Source organism: Hyalella azteca, unplaced genomic scaffold, assembly GCF_000764305.2.
Source record: "Hyalella azteca isolate HAZT.00-mixed unplaced genomic scaffold, Hazt_2.0.2 contig15760, whole genome shotgun sequence".
In the NCBI taxonomy this organism is placed as follows: Eukaryota; Metazoa; Arthropoda; class Malacostraca; order Amphipoda; family Hyalellidae; genus Hyalella; species Hyalella azteca.
In genome coordinates this window covers 120,115-141,149 of record NW_025945599.1, presented here as the reverse complement: position 1 = coordinate 141,149, position 21,035 = coordinate 120,115, and the positions used below count along the sequence as shown (strand labels likewise).

Below are 21,035 nucleotides of genomic sequence, written 5' to 3'. Positions count from 1 at the left end.
TTCATGTCTTTCATATTTAACGCCTTTGATGAGTAAAGGAATATTTAATTCACTAACGACATGTCCTGATAGCATAAATTATTGTTGGCGTCAGCTCCGTAAAGAGCCGGTACGGTTGGAACGCATGGAGGCCGGTACGGTTGGAACAGTCGGAGATCACCACTGCCATGCTTCGAATGGACTTTCGTAATCTCAAGAACGTAGCCTACAACACTTCTTAACTGTAACATTATCAGCCGCAAACCACCAGACAGATCACATCCATTGAATTAGATCAATCAGCCTACAGGAAAGAAGCCTGACGTAATATAGAATAGAATAGAAGTGTGGGCACTGAAGAAATAGGCCCATGGCCTGTTGCCGATTCATGAATTTTTCGTGACTTGATTCACAAGGGATCCGGCCTTTGGAACTCGATCTTTCCATAACTGACGATTGGTTGAGATAGCTGCTGGACTAATTGCCTGGTCCGTAATTTGCTAGGCATTCAAGACTGAACATATGCTCCTGTTGAGTGGTCCAGCATCGTCTGCCTATACGCGAAAAAATTCTACACTACCCAGACGGAGCGCGCCGGAGCCTTGCTGAGATTATGATGCTGTCCCGTGTGTTTAATAAGCTTACAGTCAAACAGCCACTCGTCGTATAACGATAAATTATGAACAGAACTATGCTATCTGAAACATAACCCCAGATGCTGTGAGCTAAAAGTTACGTAACGAAAATATGCTAGACGTTTTATTCAGGTGTGATTGGTGCACAAAATTGGTGGTGCACGGCTGCGCTCTCGTTGAAACGCATGGCGCTGGTACGGTTAGTGCAATATCGTCCGTGACATCATTGCTCAACTTGCAACTGCTGTGCGCCGTAGCCGACATATAAATATGGTGCGGTGAAATTGAAAATTAAATCAGGAAAATAAAAGAGATGGCTAGACGGGAGAAATAGAAACTGAGCAGGACGGAAGATACGCACAAGAGCCTATAATAATAAGATTGATTGCATATAATTGGACTTGAGCTACGGTTCGATTTAAATTTTATCTAGAGAGATAAAATTAGTTTATAGTAACGTAAGTGTACGTGAGATATAAAAGGTAATTAAAGTAACATTCATACTATGGAAAGTTTATTAATTAAATTATTCCTTTGTGAGCTGGCAACAAAGTGTTGAAAATCACATCAAGATGACATTCCCATACAAATACTTGCGTAGGGGTAAAATATTCCGAGATTTACCATATTACACGACTATCACTTCGTAAAATGATCAGACTCATGGCAATTCCTATAAAGAACTTCCATAGACTATTTAACTCCTTGAAATGAACTACTTTTCTGGATTTCCTATGTACAGGATTAGCAGCACCATCACTTCCCTCACCTCCAGAAAAACTGTCAACATAATATAAATGAAGGATGTACGAGCAATGCTCCAGGGAACGTATATAATTCTATAATTCAGTTTTCCGAATAGCTTGCTTTAATATGCACATCACAAAATACGCTTAACTACTTAGAAATATTCAAAAGCTTTTCAAAATCAACGTTTCATCGTAGTTACCCGATATCTTGGATAGATTGCATGGACATAATGCGTTAAATAAATTCATCTCTTCTAGATTACGTCTTAACTGTAAAATGTTGCCATCAAGCCACAAGTCGCGGGGAAACACAAACAATATTCAGCATCACATAAAATGAACGTTCACACATCCTCAAAACACACGCCTCGTCCTGTGCACCGTCTTTAGTACACTAAATTAAAGCTGACCTTCGCGTATCATTAGTTTACTACAAAAAACAAGACAAATATCGTGTGATCATTTTACCGTGTTCATCGTCAGGCATTACGACTCGGTTCAATATCACTTTTTGATATTAAATAAGATTTATATGGATTTATCTTAGCAGGCAATCTACAGTTGCTAAACTTGCACAGTTACAGTTTACAGTTGCTCATGTCACGCGTGACCTAGGTATTACTCATATCAATCGTATTACTCGTGCCATCCAAAGGTAAGTGTTCCAAATACGGTACTAAGTTAGACAAAATATACACATTTCCCATTGCATCATTTACGTCTCACGTTATCTTATATATATTACAAGATTTATTCACAAACATATTACTACTTCACGCGGCCCGTGCTTTCACAATCGTTGTCCTCAACAATTCCTAGCCGCATTCACTAAATTTAAATAGTATCGTATTTATGAGGCAAACTTTCATACCTACTGCCTCTCACCATCCAAGGCTACAAAATTAGCAATCATTTGCATGCCTTGAACTCAAATTTCGCTAGCGCTGAAATTTTTTTAGACACTGATCCGAAATTTGGCGAGCAGGGAACCGGTAACTTTGAATGCACAAAACCCCCTATATTTTTGCATGCACTGTAAAAATGTTTTCAAGCACTGAACCGTAATTTGGCACACCGAGAACCGGAAATTTTCATTCATTGAACCGCGAATTTCGGCGCAGGTTCAGACTCCGGGCGGAGGCCTCCTGCCGCCGCCGCCGCGCCTCTTGGCTCGCGCCATCATCTGGAAGTCTGCCCTGCAAGTGAACAAATTCTCATTAAATCAGTTCACGTTAAACTCAATTCACATTATAATCAATTCGCATCAAACTCAGTTCACGTTAACCTAAGTTCACATTATAATCAATTCAAATTAAACTCGATTCATGTCAACCAAAATTCACCTCAGTAGGTACATATGGGGATAACTCGCTGTTTACATTTCATTGCACGTTATCAATTGTATGTATTTAAAGGCCTTTGACCGGAGTTGACGCCGGACCGGAGTGACGCCTTTACTAAAGTAACTAAAAGTACGCAACTAAAATATGCAGAGATGACTATAACTTACGATGACATTCTTACAAGCGCCGTCCTCGTACAATCCTGTCACTTGAACAGGCAACTTATTTACTCATATTACTCACGCCACTCGCATTATTCATGCCACTAGCATCACTCATGCCACCCACATTACTCACACCACTAGCATCACTCATGCCACTAGCATCACTCATGCCACTGATGACTCACTCCTTGACAGCGTCAGGAATGTTGAGCTGGTGCAGAGGTATGAGCTGGGCGAGCTCCGTCAGGCTGTACACGAACGTCAGCTTCCGGTAGAACTTGGAACTGCACAAGTATCCTTCAATAGTGACTAAGAACTGCACGAATATTCTACAATAATGACTAAGAAGTGCACGAATATTTTACAATAATGACTAAGAACTGCACGAATATTTTACAATAGTGACTAAGAACTGCACGAATATTTTACAATAGTGACTTAGGATTGCAAGGATATTTTACAATAGTGACTTAGGATTGCAAGGATATTTTACAATAGTGACTTAGGATTACATGGATATTTTACAATAGTAACTAAGAAGTGCACGAATATTTTACAATAGTGACTTGGAACTGCACGAATATCTTCAAGTAAAGAATCAGAAATGCATCAAAATTTCCCATTACAAATGGCTTAACTGCATGAACGAATACATAAATGACTAAGAAATTAAAAATATATACCAATGACGACTTAAAGTTGCTTAAATAGGTCCCGAAGAAAACTTAAAAAAAAGTTAATAGAAATTCATTGCAAATCGAATAAATTATATGATATTCTGGATTTTAAAGATGGTCATTACGAGCGAACAATAAAATTAAGGAGACGGACAACAAACCAAATGCATGCATTAACGCCCAATTGGACAGCACCAGAGCAAATTTAGTTAAACAATTTTTGGGGGGGTCTCTCTAACCTCATGAAGAACTCCGCACCTCACTGTGGACCACATACGTATCTCACGGTGGACCTCGTACTTCACGAAGGACATTTCTCACGGTGGTATTCGTACCTCACGATGGACCACACATCTCAAAGTGGTCCACATATCTCAAGGTGGACCTCGCACCTCACGATGGACCACATCTAGAACAACTCACGTAACAAAGGACTCCTTAACTCAGACAAAACCCTATAAATAAAATATAGACCCTATAAATAAAATATAGACCCTATAAATAAAATATAGACCCTATAAATAAAATATAGACCAAATAAATGAAAGGCCCTATGTGCGGACCCTAACCTGACGAAGGGGCGGGTGAGGGCGACGATGGTGCGCACCCACAGGGAGGGATGGACCACCAGCAGCCCTCTGAGGGTCTTTTTGAGGCGGCGGTCTATGGTCTGGTAGGCCGTACGCAGCCACCCGAAGCTGGGGCTACGCCGAGACCCCCCACTGCCCCCGCCCCCCAGGTACACGAGCAGGTAGTCTTCCCCCACCAGTTGCTCCAGCCGGGACAACAGGTGTCTGGGGGAGGGATAACAGGTGTCTGGGGGAGGGATAACAGGTGTCTAGAGGGAGGGATAACAGGTGTCTGGGGGAGGGATAACAGGTTCACAAGAAGAGGTTGTCCATTATGAGGTCGTAGTGAGGGGCGTTGCGCTCCGGCAGGTGGCAGGCGCTCACCACCACCACAGGCCGGCCCTCGTGCTCCCCTCCGCTGTGCACCACCTGCGACACAAACACAATTGTTGTTGCTGCAACACAAACACAATTGTTGCTCCTGCAGCACAAACACAATTGTTGCTCCTGCAACACAAACATAATTGTTGCTCCTGCAACACAAACATAATTGTTGCTCCTGCAAAAACACTAACACAATTATTGTTGTGCAAACACATTGATTGTGTGCCAGCACAATGGTTATTGTGTCCAGAGAATGGCTGATGTGTCAAAACAAACATGCAGCAGTGACACTATCATTGTTGCATTAACACGAGTTTTTTTATGAAAACGAATTCTGCCAAGAAACCGAAGCTGCGTCACTCACCACCACCCACCTTCGTGTAGGAGGGCGCTATGAGCGTCATGTCTATCCTCCGCCACACCACCACCACCGGCCGGCAACAACAAAGTCCTTGGACACCCACCACCTGACATAAGCAGCACAGAAACACAGCTCTCTAGACTGGAGAGAGTACACCTAGCCAGGCTTCGCTGCGGCCACCACCCCTCACTACAAACATACGCAAACAGAATAGGCCAAGCAGACACAGACACCTGCCCATCCTGCCAGAGAGCTCCCCACACAATCACTCACATTCTCCTGGAATGTCCGCTCTGGCAGGACCTCAGACAACACCACCACATAACCTCGACCCTACAGCTCTGGAGCGACCCCCTGTCGGTGGTGTCGTACTTGCGCGAGGGAGGTCTCTTGTAAAAATGAGACCGTTGAACCACAACAACAACAGCAACAACAACCACCACCACCACCACCACCCACCTTGGTGTAGGGCGCTATGAGCGTCATGTCTATCCTCCGCCACACGCCCCCGATGACGACAGTGCGCCAGTGGCCGTCCTCCGAACCGAAGGGCGGCGCCCCCTGCACAAACATACATATATTGTTACCTTAACAATGATATATAATAATTCAGTTTAATCGTCCACATAATAAGCATCCACTCCTTCGTTTAACTTTCTCACGGCGATAACTTTCTGTTAGAACAATCTTTCTGTTAGAACAATAACTTTCTGTTAGAACAATCTTAGAACAATCTTTACCATTATCATTTAACAGTTATACACCACCTATATCACCAGTGAAGACTTTTAGCTTATATGGGCATTCACAAGGAAGCATTTTGTCTTTTTAATAAATATTGATTTTCTGCTATCATGTTTTTTGTATTCCTGTATAAATAAAATGCCAGAGCTCATTGCGTATATTAAGGTCTACCTGAGGATCGGGTTACGTGACTAAGGCAAGGTCGTGAAGGATAAGTGAGACACTTGTGTCTGATAACATATCTTATATACGGGGTGGTTATACATTACGATACCAAGGTATAAGCTACGGCGTCGACCGTAAGGTCGGAGAACTCAACCGACACGCTACATCGCAGAGCGCTTATCAGCTACTGCGGTGGCTCATACTAAGGTTGCTAGCCCTTATATAGCCTTCGCTTCCGCCCACAACTAAGGTCTTGATCGCGTGATCTATCACGTGTCTTCCAGATGCTGACTCATGTCATCAATCTCTATCAGGTCAAGTGAATATTACGACCCAATTACCTACAATTATAATGATTATAATGTGACGCCAGATTGACACCGGATTAAAATAATAATGAATGTTGTTATATTGCACTCCATACAATCGCAAAAATATTCGTGGAATAATCTGAGAGCTGTCCCGTCTCATCATAATACGCGACACCATCATCCATACCATCATCCACACCATCGTAATGCTACAATAGATCACCTGTGGAGCCACGGCCGGCACGATGCTTTCGAAGTCTGAAGGATCTGCACGCATAAGATCTCAATTAATACAAAATATGCGAGATCTCAATTATTACACGAACATCAATACATAATATACCTACAGTAGAATATCTTATTTGAGGAACAAACGTCAATAAAAATTGGCTATCAACGAGAATATACGCCGATTTTGCACGAATTAACAAAGGAAAAAAACAGTCTCTGATAAATACGAGCAAGTTCTGCTCTGCACCACGAGTACGAACGTTCACATGACAAACGAGGTAAAATATTTTTGAATTCATGGAATGAATATCTCATATTACTGCTGACAATCATCAGTACAACCAATTTATTCACCTCTAATAATGAATAGATACTCTGTTCATTAAGCATGCTTGTTACTATAAAGCCTACAGTAAAGCTAGCCTAGCACTATGAAGCCTACAGCAAAGCTTGCGTTGTATTGTAAAGTCTAACCGAAAACACGGAAAGAAACGAACGACGGATGAAGAGAGTGACATTATTGTGACAATAGCAGACACGTGAATCATCACATCATCGTAAATTTTCACTATGATCGTTAATCATCACCATCATCGTCACTCATCACCCATCATCGTCACTCATCACCATCATCGTCACTCATCACCATCATCGTCACTCATCACCCATCATCGTCTCCATCATCGTCACTCATCACCATCATCGTCACTCATCACCATCATTGTCACTCATCACATCATCGTCACTCATCACCATCATCATCATCATCAATCATCACCATCATCATCATCATCAATCATCACCATCATCATCATCATCAATCATCACCCTCATCATCAATCATCACCCTCGTCATCAATCATCACCATCACTAGAATAATTCTCACAGCGTGCGTGACGTGACGACGATGGAGGGGCGTGATGGAGTGGCACATCCTGGGCACTGGTGGAGTGAGTAGACCCTGATTCAGTATTGCCTTTATATTCGGGACTAAACTCATCAGCATCTTCGAGTGGATGCCCCGAGGGCAAGGTTGAGGGCAAGGCAGAGGGCAAGGCAGAGGGCAAGGCAGAAGACAGGGCAGAGGGTAATGTAGAGTCAGCAGTATCGTCGAGGGCGCTGGAGTCGTCCATGTCATCCTCCATGGAGCCGCTGGTGCCCAGGTCAAAGCTCTTGGCGCTTATCTTCTTTAGCTTGGAGTTGGCGAAGTCGCTCTCCACGAACACGCTCTCCAGCTCCACCTGACATCCAGACAATGGTTGTTATCATCCATGATTATTGCTTTCATAGTTACAAAAATTGCATTTATTTTGAGATTTAGAACTCCTTACCTGTGTGCACAAGATGAGTGTAGTGTACGGTAACAGTATAGCCACACATAAACTGTAAATCATAACATATTATCGTAATAGCTACGACATAATTTCGCGTGCTTATAGCCCCTTTTTCGCCTATGCATCAACCGCACTCGTCTTCATATGATTGTTGATAACATCTTATGCAGCATTTCATTCTCGAGTCAATGATATAAAAAAAACTGTTTAAGCTCGATCTGAAGATCAACATTTATTGACAATATTCGCTTTGATGGAATACTTCCATAAGGAAAAAATAATCGGCGAGACTTTACCATACAAACCGAGACTTGACCACACAAAAAAATTAGGATGAATTAACAATTACTTAATAAATAGGTTACGGATCAAAGTAAGAAATTCTCTAAATACTTAGGCATTTACTATGGCGATACTATGATAGGATAATAATAAGGATAATACTATGACGAGAACCTTTGTAAAATGAGTAACATACGTATTGAAGCATGTTACGTTAAAGGAGAAATTTAATGGGTTAAAAAATTAACCCCCAGGCATGTGACGTTGAAATTACGTCTGTAAAACGTTGAAATAACGTTGATTAAACGTTGTTTCAAAGTTATTCACCTGGATGGTCTTATCAATACTTATGAGCATATGTTTAGTCTTAAAATGCCTCGTACCCTACGGAACAACTGATATCTAGAAGCGATTTTAAATCTACCGTCCGTTGAAAAGATTTGATCAAAAGACCAGTCTAGTCAAGAAAAGTACAAGAATCGGCGACAGGCCTATCCAGGCCTATTCTTTAATGCCGAAGATACTATACTATGCTAGTACTAACCACCTGACCGCGACCGGCGCTGAGTCGTATCGACTTCCGACGTTCGATGGTCCCGAATCTCGAGTCGGAATCCAAAGAATCTGTTCGATCCCTCATAACAACGGGCTGGACGTCTTCTGCTGTAGGGTCTTCATGACTTCGGCCTTTGTCCAAGGTATTAAAAAGCCCTTGGTCTTTAGGACTTGATTCCGAAGCCATGTTGTCGATTTGGCCTTGGTTACTCATACTTTGGTCTTCATCATCAAGATCTTCATGGTGTTGATTCTCAAGTAACCGGCCATTAGAAACTACGTAGGGCAGGGAATCTAGCGCGAGTTCTTCCATGAGGAGCTTCTGCTTTATTTGGTACTGCAGCTGGACTTGTTCAGGCGTGAGTTCCTTCTCAGGAGTCTTGGGCTTCAGCGCGGACTCATGTCTGCTGAAACTGATGGAGAAAGGCTGTCCAGTGAGGGACATTTGTTCACTAACGCTCGTAAACAACGCCTCTAGAACACCGGTGTCTATGATGTCGAGGTAGCGGTGAGAGTTGTTAAGAACTTCCTCCACCTCAATTGGAGTTAGAATATCCTGTAGTTTCCCACTGAGGTTATAAATGTCCTTGCATTTCGAGAAATCCATGCAGTCACGCACTTTATTCATGGTGCTTTGCTCGATGCTTAAACTCTCCAGGTTTTCAGACACGCTTGGATCTCTCACACTTCCAGAGTGTAAGCTCGCACTCAAGTCAATACTTGCGTACTCCGCTGTGCTAGCGTATGCGTTAGGCGTCGATGTGTACGCATTCTGTCCACGCATTAGTAGCCTAGGAGTGTCATTGTTCACATACGCAGGTAAACTATCCAAATTATCATCTTCATTATCATCTTCATCATCATGCTCGTCGTTCATTAATTTCTCGATCTCTCTGAAATCTTTCCGGAACTCGTGAACTTTAGGTTCGTGCGTAACTTCAAACTTGGGTTCAACTTGAGCAAGTTCTAACTTGGACTCAACTTCATCAAGTTTGTAGAGACTCGAGTCAACACTAGGTACAATTTTTCGTCTCATGCTGCCGTGTCGTTCGTATTCACCGGTGCGTACAAGACCTTCGATCTTCTCCGCGTCAGGGGCGTTTATGGGCGTAAGTTCGACCTTACGCCTAAAGCTGTGGTGGCGTACAAAAGCGTTCTCGTGGGTGTTGGGGAGGTGGTATTCCTCGAAATATTCCTCCTCTGCATCGCTTCCCCCACCACCACTCGCTTCCAGGCGTGCACCTGACCATTAGAGGATAGTTACAAAAAAATATAACTCAGTATACTCACTGCAGTGAGTGACAGAGAGCGCATTTTCTCGTCGACGAAAACGTGAAGTCACGGACGGACGGACAGACAGACAGACGGACATGGCGAGCACAATAGTGCATTTTTTCCATAAATGAAAAAATGTGCTAAAAAGTTGTGTGAAGTAAACGAAAATTAAACATGATGATGGTTATCCAGTAAAACATTACCTAATTATTTATCACAGTATTTTACATGTGAAGTAAACGAAAATTAAACATGATGGTTATCCATTAAAAGATTAATTATTTAAATTATTCATTACATTATTTTATATTATTAAATACACGTTTACATTATTTATTATTTATTTATTACAATTAATTAAGTAGACAAAAAGGAGACATACAAGCCTCACTGTGCCCAGAAGTGTCCTGCAGGGATGACAGTTCATCCTCATCCCCATCATCCTGGGGGAGTTGGATGAGCTTCCTCTTGTGCTGGGGGTGCGGGGCGACGTGATCCCCAGCGGCTGGTGAAACCCCGACGTCTTCAGCTGATGGGGACTTAAATCCCACCGAACTTTCAGTCTTTAATGAATGTAAACTACGGGAAGGGGAATGTGCTGCAATAGAAGGGGAATGTTCTCCAATAGAAGGGGAATGTTCTCCAATAGAAGGGGAATGTTCTCCAATAGAAGGGGAATGTTCTCCAATAGAAGGGGAATGTTCTCCAATAGAAGGGGAATGTTTTTCCCCACAATATGAATGTTCCCCGCTAGATGGGGAGTGTGCGGACTGTTCCGCCATGTTGAGGTCGGGGGATGAGAAGGATGTCAGTCCTCTGGATGACGTGGGGCTGTGCAGCCCCACGTCATCCTCCCCAACCTCACCCACTGCACGCAGACAAGTTATAGTTATTCTCTAGTATTACTCTAGTAACTAGTTACTATATATGAGTTATTCTCTAGTATTATTCTAGTAACTAGTAACTATATAAGCTTGTTTACTAGAGTTACTAACTATAACAGCTGATACAACAAATAAATATTCATCATTACTACAGTACAGTATTCAGACAGGAATATGTTATTATATGAATAGCATTAATATTATGATACCTAGTACCGTATTCAGTAGGTAATAATACAATAGTTACTATTATGAATAGTAACAATAATACTATTACTATTTATATTAGAAATAATATAAATATAATAAGGTTTAAAGTAACCTGCAGCAGCGAAGTAATAGTATTAATATTATAATAGTTTTTAGGCAGGAACATGTTATTGTATCAATAGTATTGTATTATAAATATTATAATAATAAATGTTACCTGCAGCAGCGATGTCAGAGAGGGGGTGGGGGGAGGCGGAGGGGGGGCGGGAGAGGGAGGCAAGGGAGGCGCTGGAGGAGGCGTGGGAGAGCGACGTGTCCCCCACCGACACGTCGCTGGGGGACAGGCTCACCTGTACAGTTAATAGCATCAATATTATCTTCTGCTTAATGTTAATAACGTCAATATTACCTTCCACTTATGTTCATAACATCAAAATTATCTTCTAGTTAATGTTGAGGGCAAGTACTGTAACTGTACAGTGGATAGCGTCTATATTATCTTCTGCTTAATGTTAACACTCTGACTCCGATTGCTTCATCTTGTACTATTATTTCATTTCTTGTAGGTACTTTTTTTAAGCAGGTTTGCCAGACGGTCATTTTTTTGGACAAATTCCGTGAATTAGTTTTTCTCAATTGCGTTGGCCGGCTAAAATTTGTGATAGGGGTACTTCATAATTAAATTTTAAATACTGCAAAAATAAATAAATGGAATTTTTATAGCGGAACCTACAAATAAACTAGTATATATCGAGTTATCGGCCTTTTTTTGCCTTTTCTGTTCGCGGATTTGGCCGATTTTGGGCAACATGAATTATGTGCCACTACCTCCTGGAGAAATACATTTCGTGGTACGCATATGTACCACTTCGGAGCCAACGTGTTAACAAAAAAAAGGTAAAAAAGGGCCTAAAAACAGGGGGAAAATTGAACAAAAAAAGCAAAAAAAGGGCAGATAAAAGGCAGAAAAAGGCAAAAAGAGGCATAAGATAGACAAAAAACTAGCAAAAAAGTGCATCTATATTTGGACAAAGTTTTGCTCATATCTCCGAGTGAATGGTTTCGTAGCTCTGGCCTTGTGCTGCTAGATGAGGAAATAAATAAAATCGAAAATAAAATAAAACAAATCCAACTAAACTCGACAGGCATTCATTTAAAATATTTCTAGGAAAGTTTTAGTGCAGTTTACGCGCTATTACGGGAGGTTTAGACATAGCAAATCTTACATGATCTCAGCGCACAGTAATTCACTGTATGACGTTTATGCATCTAATTATCAGAGACTAGAATGAAAGATACAATAATAATAAATAATCATCAAGGTTTGAATTAAAAAATTGATAATCAAACTAATAAGTAATAAGAAAAAGGCTAGAATGAAATATATAATAAAATATCAAGGCTTGAATTAAAAAATTGAAAAATCAAATTAATAAGTAATAAGAAAAAGGCTAGAATGAAATATATAATAAAATTAATAATAATAAATAGGCATCAAAATTTTTATTAAAAAATTGAAAATCAACTTAATAAAATATGAGATACCGCGTCGTGTTGCAACGTAACCAAAGTGCGGAACTTGAGACGCACGCTTCGGTGGCCAGCGGGAAGTTATAGCCGCGTCATCAGCGGCCAGATTCTTGTCATGCAGTGGCCGCCGATATACCGGCCAATAATTGCCTAATTTCGTTCCTAAGACAACGAGCCTTATGACGTGGTGCAGAAATGGCATTGAAAGTGTAGCGTTGCTAATTAATGTAATTGATTAGCTCCATTTTCCGTGGTTGAAGGTACTTACCAATTACTGTATAAGTACCACTGCCCCAACACCCAAGTACCCCTGGAACCCCCCAGTACCCCAGGAAACCNAGTACCCCTGGGACCCCCCAGTACCCCGTGGAACCCCCCCCCCCGTACCCCCAGAAACCCCCCTCACCACTCTCCCTTTACCCCAGTACCTGTGAGAGGGCAGCGCTGAGAGGGGGGGTCTTGTGCCCCCCACCGCCCCCCACAGGAGCAGCCCCCCCAGCGGGGGGCGGTGAAGGTCTCTGATGCTGCTGGGTCTCCGCTAGGCCGCGCATCGTCTGATAAAAAACATAGAATTTTACTTTATTAATAGCAAATAATTTCAATTTTAATAAACAATGCTATTCATTTACATAATAATATTCATATAAAAATACTATTGATACATATAATATTCATTTACACGAGTTTTCTGATCACAACACATGGGTCAGAAACGGACATGAAGAAAGTGACACACTAGTTGTTACTAGTGTATCTAGTGTCTAGAAAGTGACACTAGTTGTCACTAGAGTGTCACTAAATAATGGCACACTAGTGTGTCACTAGTTGACACTATGACCTATTCCTGACAGTATTTATCTACCATGTTGTGACGTAGTGATGAGAGCGTTTACTACCGTACGTAGTGTTATGGTAGTGTTATGGTAATGTTATTATATGGTAGTGTTATGGTAATGTTATTATATGGTAGTGTTATGGTGATGTTATTATATGGTAGTGTTATGGTGATGTTATTATATGGTAGTGTTATGGTAATGTTATTATATGGTAGTGTTATGGTGATGTTATTATATGGTAGTGTTATGGTGATGTTATTATATGGTAGTGTTATGGTGTTCACACTCAGAGTAATAAGTGGGATTTGTTCGAATAGCAATACTCTTTATGCCCTTGCGTAGGTCATCCTGCAGGACCTAGTTTGACCAGGCATACGGGTGTACTGGTGCCACTTGCAGAAGAGAGAGTGTCACCATTTGGATAATATGACCTATTTATTTTAATGAGTGCATCATAGTAATAAAAAGCTGTTCTAAAAAGAATGTAGAGCAAAGAACTCCACTTTCTACGGTTTGTAGTAAAATCCAAAGTTATATAAACCATGCCACAAGCTCATATAAATACGAGAGATCGTGTTAAAAGATCATATTTATATGAATAAATTAGAAGTAACAAGCACGTTCATGTAGCGTTTCCAATACCAATAAGCAGCTTGGCTACTGAGCAATAAAATGCAGGGTTCGTATGGTGATAATTACCTGCTGAAATCTTGTGGTCACCGAGATGGTAGTTTTCACAACCCGCTACTAGTTGGGAAAATTACGGGCAAAATCTGCTTTGATTTCGTAAGGTTAAGAATAAGGCCAACATTGTCTAATGAGAGTTCCTCACAACACTTTACTAAATTATATCATATAATAATATCACATTATAACATAATATATCATACTATACGATTGTCGCGAAATGTTCGCGTGGGGCAAAAAAGGAGTGTAGGAAGTTCTATGTTCTATGAAGTGTATGAAGTTCTATGTGGACACAAAATATGTAAAGAGTAAGAAAGACGATGCACATTTGTGCATAGACTACTTAGAGGCAAGCGTGTTGTTAGCGCGTTATGTTCACCTGGTCAGAGTTAGCGTTACAATAGAGCAGCGTTATACACAGCAAGTAACGCACCATCAGAGTTAGCGTTACAATAGAGCAGCGTTATACACAGCAAGTAACGCACCATCAGAGTTAGCGTTACAATAGAGCAGCGTTATACACAGCCAGTAACGCACCATCAGAGTTAGCGTTACAATAGAGCAGCGTTATACACAGCCAGTAACTCACCATCAGAGTTAGCGTTTCAATAGAGCAGCGTTATACACAGCCAGTAACTCACCATCAGAGTTAGCGTTTCAATAGAGCAGCGTTATACACAGCCAGTAACGCACCATCAGAGTTAGCGTTACAATAGAGCAGCGTTATACACAGCCAGTAACGCACCATCAGAGTTAGCGTTTCAATAGAGCAGCGTTATACACAGCCAGTAACGCACCATCAGAGTTAGCGTTTCAATAGAGCAGCGTTATACACAGCAAGTAACGCACCATCAGAGTTAGCGTTTCAATAGAGCAGCGTTATACACAGCCAGTAACTCACCATCAGAGTTAGCGTTACAATAGAGCAGCGTTATACACAGTCCCCCCTTCGGCCCACGCATACCCCCTCTCCCCCTGTGCCCACGTACCCTCCCTCCCCCCAGGGTCCACGCAATCTGAATGCAATGCACGCAATATGTCCTCGACCAAATCATCAGTCAGTGCCATGATACTATCATAGTTTTACTTTGATGATATTTATACCATACCTATATAGTATACTAAAATCATTAGCAATATTCTTCTAGGATCTCGAGATTTTAATGGTACACTTATTAATACTAGGTACGTATGCTACTTGTGCTAAAATGGTTATGATGATTATACTAAGATTATTGCTTAGAAGTTGGAAGGCAATAACTCATGCATCATGGCCATTATCATCATATGATAATGGCCATATCATCATATAATATCATTTAGTTATTTTTATCATATGTCATTATCATCATACGGCCATTATCATCTTATATGGACATCATCATCATTAGGCTATTACCATCATATAGCCAATCATTCAAATCTGAGGTCAGGCTCTAAAATAAATCATCAGATACTTAACAAACGACGATCGTAACCGACAAAAAATTAGACCTTCAATAAAACATTTTAGCAGGGCACCAATTATTTAATTATAGAATCATTTGCACAAGACCAAGCGTCATGACCTTTGCTCACACCTCCGTGTAGGTGGGCTAGCATCGCCCCATGTTGCTTTTAATAATATTATTTTATTATTAGATATTTTAATAATATTATTATAAGAGCGCGGGTGGATACAACAACTTCAAGTATCTATGTCGCTCAGACCGACCATTATTAACGGTTGATAACCTGAAGGTAACATAACATAACATAGTGATGTCGGCGCTGCAGTGTAGGCCTGATGTACGTGGCCTGTATCTGATTCTTTTCCTTTTCGTGCCTTGTTCATAGATCTAAACTCGTGTCATTTGACCGGATCTTTTCATGACTGATGATAGTATGAAGTAGCTACTAGACTTCCACCGGGTTCGATATGGTACTAGGCATTTCAAATCTGAACATATATTTTTCTATAGCTTTATCTAGTCTGTTCTTGAACGCGTTCATACTCGGAGCGCCAACGATGTAATCAGGGAGGCTGTTCCGCATAACGCTTCTCTTTATTAACGACGACTGTACAAATGCGTCCTCAAAGGGGAGTATCCCTCAAGAAGGGTATACTCGTCGACACTAAAGTTAACAGGGGCAGGACTATCAAAACTATGTACACGTAGCGGCCGATTTCTCGACTGTGATTGGCGGGTTTAGCTAGAAAAGCCGTACGTGATACTACACTTTACACGTTGACTCCGATTGCTTCATCTTGTACTATTATTTCAGTTTTCATACTGTTTCTAAACAGGGTTGCCAGACGGTCAATTTTTCCGGACAAATTCCGTGATTTAGTTTTTCTCAATTGCGTTGGCTGGCTTAAATTTATGATAGGGCTATTTCCTAATTAAATTTTAAATATTACAAATAGAAAATAAATGGAATTTTTATAGCGGAACCTACAAGTAAAATAGTATATGTTGAGTTAACGGCCTTTTTGGCCTTTTTTGTTCTCGGATTTGGCCGATTTAGGCAGCCTGAATTATGTACCACTACGTCCTGGAGAAATACATTTAGTGGTACGCATATGTACCTTGTCGGAGTCAACGTGTTAACTGACGGAGTTACGAACCCTTCACGATTTTTGATATTACTGCTCCGGGTCTCCAGGTAGCAATAGCACTGACGACGGTATAAGCACCATAATCTCCTCATCATAAACAATATAACAAGTAAAAACATCACCTACCACAGCTAAGCACCAAGCACACCACGCATCATCACAGTATAGAGCAGAGTTGTACACGGAAATGGCATTGTGATGCGTGGCAGTTTTCATCGTCATTATCTCTGTTGAAATCAGTCCTTATTTCTATTGACCTTATGCATATATATAGAGCTTAGCAAGCGATTTAATGTCACAAGAAAATCTCTAGTAACTTGTTTAGCCTTACAATGTTTCTCTTTCAACCCATAATAACTGCTGAATAGTTTGCATGAGTGTAGGGCTCTTCAAACCTCATTTATGAGGCGCTCAAAAATGTGTACACAAAGGGGAATGATACGCGATATTCTACTTATCAAAGGACAGCAAATGGATCGCGATCTGATACCGCGTATGTATGTACACGACCTGCAGTATCACTGAACTTCTGATTGTTTTCACCGACAAGTTTGCTCTGATATCGCCAGCGTTGCTTGCCCATCGCTGGTGCAACAAGCCCCGCATTTGATTGTGTCAAAGCAGATTACCGCCCGCGCGAGCGATAAGCAATAAAGACGCGATAACATCTGCTGCTCAACTGTTAATAAATTTGCAAAATTAGCATTCGCCATAATTCGGTCAACTATTATATAGGTTCGTGAATTAAAAGTGGACAGCTGAGAATGGTAGCGCTGCAGCGTCGGTACGTAGCGTTTTTTTTTTCATAGTACCAACGATAAAAATGTCCCAGGTAAGACTACAACATGAATAAGTTATACAAAATATTTGTTCTGTGAATGAAAAGGCTCAGAAATAGTCTTTTCTATAGCGAACAGTTATTTTCTCTAAAAGGATCTTGCATTTAAGAAAGATTTTTCCAGGATTCAGAATCAGACGGCGTAAAATGAGCCAATTAACCCACGCAGAGACATTTATAACCACAACAAAACAAGAATCGACAGCGCTACAATGGAGAAAAAATTGCTTAGTGCTACGCAGACGCGCTGAAGAAAGCGCGTCGATAGCGCGGCGATGCAGCGACACCACCTCGCCACACAACTTTCTCTGTATGACCACACAGAGGGCGGCATTCCAACTTGAATAGTACCATAAACAATTCCAATCATTTAGACAAAAATTAGCTAGTTCAATACAGATAGGAAGTTTACGTATTTACACACTAGGTACGTCAAACGTCGTTTTGTAAAAATGAAAGATATATATGTATATAGTACATGCTTTACGTAAAAATATTTATTGTATTCCAACATTTGCGCGTCCACTCACACATTCAGCCTTCAAGAATCCACCCAGCGTGAATACCTAACCACACACGTCTACACATATACATATACAGTTGATACATACCACACATTTTTACACATCTGCCTCACGCCACAGATCAAATTACGATTACTATTTTAAAATGGAATTTAACGATAAGCAAGACTCACAACAACCCTGAACTTGAAATTTAAAATAAGCTTAATCATGACATTCGACGTGACCTTGAACATGATTCATGACGTAGCCATGAGTATGACTCATTTCACGGCAATGAAGAAACCAATGAACCATGAGCTGCTATTGCAGTCACGGCGGACATTAAAAACTTGAGATTCTATCATTATTTCGAACATCACGACATCGTTATGTATTATCAGTATAAATTTTATCGTAATGTTCCGTCAATTAATATTCCATTATGAGCATTCATCATTATTGATTCTGTCGTGAGATTATTTCATTTGCGATTCTATGGCCATATTCAATCATTAGGAATTCTAACGTAATATTTTATCATAAAAAAATTCTATTGTGTATTTTTATAATTAGATTTTATTAGATTCCACTATTAGAGACTCTATCGTGGGATTCTATCATCAGAAATTCGATCACGAGCTTGTATATAATTAGATTCTACATTAGAGATTCCATTGTGAGTTTCTATCACTAAACATTCCACCGATAATTCCCATCACTATATATGCGGCAGTAATTACACTCACTGCACTTCTGACACCTCTGACATGCATTGCAAGGTCACCGATGTAGGCCGCCCCATAATAGACATCGATCAAGCGGAGATAATTTCCAGTATCGCCAGCCCGGACCAGCGTAATCGTTCCTGCGGTGGTCGCAAGTGCTGCGGTGGTCGCAAGTGCTGCGGTGGTAGCAAGTGCTGCGGTGGTCGCAAGTGCTGCGGTGGTAGCAAGTGCTGCGGTGGTTGGGAACCATTACTGATGATGGACACCTACATTCGGGAACCATTACTGATGATGGACACCTACATTAGGGAACCATTACTGATGATGGACACCTACATTAGGGAACCATTACTGATGATGGACACCTACATTCGGTAACCATTACTGATGATGGACACCTACATTAGGGAACCAGTACTGATGATGGACACCTACATCATAGGGAACCATTACTGATGATGGACACCTACATTCGGCAACCATTACTGATTATAGATTCGAGAATCATTGATGATGAATTCAAGAATAATTTTGATAATCGACACCTGCAGTTAGGAACCATCAGTAGTGATGGCCACCATAAGCTAAGGAACCATACAAGTAAAACTCAAATACTGTTGATACAAACATGCAGACCGCTAAGTAAATTCTTCTTCTTTTAAACAAATATAGGTTTTCATGTTATAACAAGCATTTTGAAACGATTCTTTAAAGTACTAAACAATCAATATTCATGAACCGATCCAATCAATTAAATCAATATGTATTCACGCGCCAGCACGATGAAGTTTCGTCACCAAATTAACAGAAATAAATTCGTCTCCTGCGGATTGGACTATCCTGAGATCATCAGTTGTACTCACAGGCTCACAGCAATCGTGCCATCTACGATCTCTCAATTTACCATTATCGTACCGTCAACGATTTCTATCAATAACCGCTAGAACCATCTCTCATTTACGACCATTGGGGGCGATGAATGGTTTCTATCTACACGACCATCTGAGCTCCGATGGTCTCTCAACTTGTGACTAGCGATATAGGTACTGCATCTACTGCCACTGAAGCCCACACAATCTTTCTACTTACAACCATCGAGGCGCTAACGGCCTCTGAAACTTTTAACCACCATTACGAATTTTATTTACGATTATCACGGAATACTGCCATGCCATACGTCATCACGGAATGCTGCCATACACCACGGAATTATACCATACAATACATCACGCCCACGGAATACTGCCATACGTCATCACGGACTACACGGAATGCTACATCACGGTATGCTACCATCAACCATGCATGATCGTGAAGATCATGAGGGATTTAAACTATGCGGTTTGAATAGGTACAAGTTCGTATTTCTCTGTAGACTGTAGAGACTGAATGCCGATGGTTTAGGATTAGTCATTGGTAATATCCAAAGAATAAGAATAGAAATAATGTCTAATTAAAATTACTAATTGTATTGCTATCGGTAGTAGGTAGGTAGTATATCTTATTCCTAACAATAGTTGGCCACTAATATTTAGGACTACTATTAAAATTTCCTTGTTGAAGACTGAAGAGTACTAGAATAGCGAGCGTAAATTGAACAATAAGTTTAAGATACGCAGACGAGTGAATGGTTAATTAGTTAGACGGTAAGATCATCAATAACGACTGTAAACGACATGTTAATGATGTTATATATTACTAGGTATTAGTTACTAATAGTAGTCGAGCTCACCTCTCAGATATCCAGAACCTCGATGAGTCTATAACATAGATGAAAGCTTGAAAAATTAACTTTAATATATTTCCACCTCTCATAAGATGAACATTCATAGCACATAAAACCACGAAATTCGACGTGATCGACGAGCAAGATTGAAACCAACTCGACTAACGGAAAACTTCCCTCGGCTTCCTTTCTAAACGGAACGCCACCGGACACTCGTTGAAATCTCCGAGAATATAAGCTTGTTTTCACATTATTAATTGAATTTTTCAATACTACAAAAAGACCAACACCATAATGCTTGCTAATTAGCTTTATTTTATGACAGTTAGCAGCGATAGAGCTTCATACAACATACAGCAAACAATTGAACACAACCTACTACTCGAACAGCTGTAGGCACACTGGCAGTTGAATGGCGGTTCCTGATTTTTCGTTCAGCCCAGCTGCACCTTAGCGGTTAGCTTACCTATACAGATACGATTATGAATTTTTGTCGTTATAAAGAATATTTGTGCCACTTTAGGATCAAAATAAGATTTTATGAACAAAATATTTATGACCGTTGTTGCAGTCTTTTTCTAAATCATTTTAGTCTATTGCTAAAGGCTCTGGACGATTGATAAACTTTGCTTTTGAACATGTTATTGAGGCACAGGTGCCAGTTGGCAACGAAGGATTGTGAGCTAACTCAGGTCACTTAGTTTTCAAGATGTACTGTAATAACTGTATTACAAT

At 40.7% G+C, this 21,035-nt stretch overlaps 1 protein-coding gene across 2 annotated transcripts; it reads right to left on the bottom strand.

The window, feature by feature from the left end:
- Positions 1-1,111: 1,111 nt before the first annotated feature.
- LOC108677715 lies at positions 1,112-20,686 on the bottom strand. 2 transcript variants are annotated; one of them, XM_018165982.1, is made up of 12 exons: positions 20,307-20,686; positions 12,812-12,937; positions 11,071-11,203; positions 10,142-10,627; positions 8,474-9,726; positions 7,200-7,554; positions 6,305-6,348; positions 5,321-5,422; positions 4,433-4,545; positions 4,117-4,341; positions 3,056-3,154; positions 1,112-2,559 (listed from the first exon to the last, which is right to left on the bottom strand). In XM_018165982.1, the coding sequence occupies exons 2-12, from the start codon at positions 12,932-12,934 to the stop codon at positions 2,487-2,489; spliced, it is 3,006 nt and encodes a 1,001-aa protein (XP_018021471.1). In that variant the 5' UTR covers positions 12,935-12,937; positions 20,307-20,686; the 3' UTR covers positions 1,112-2,486. The 2 variants fall into 2 exon arrangements, with proteins under 2 accessions (XP_018021471.1, XP_018021472.1); XM_018165983.1 differs by having other exon boundaries at positions 10,151-10,627.
- Positions 20,687-21,035: the final 349 nt, after the last annotated feature.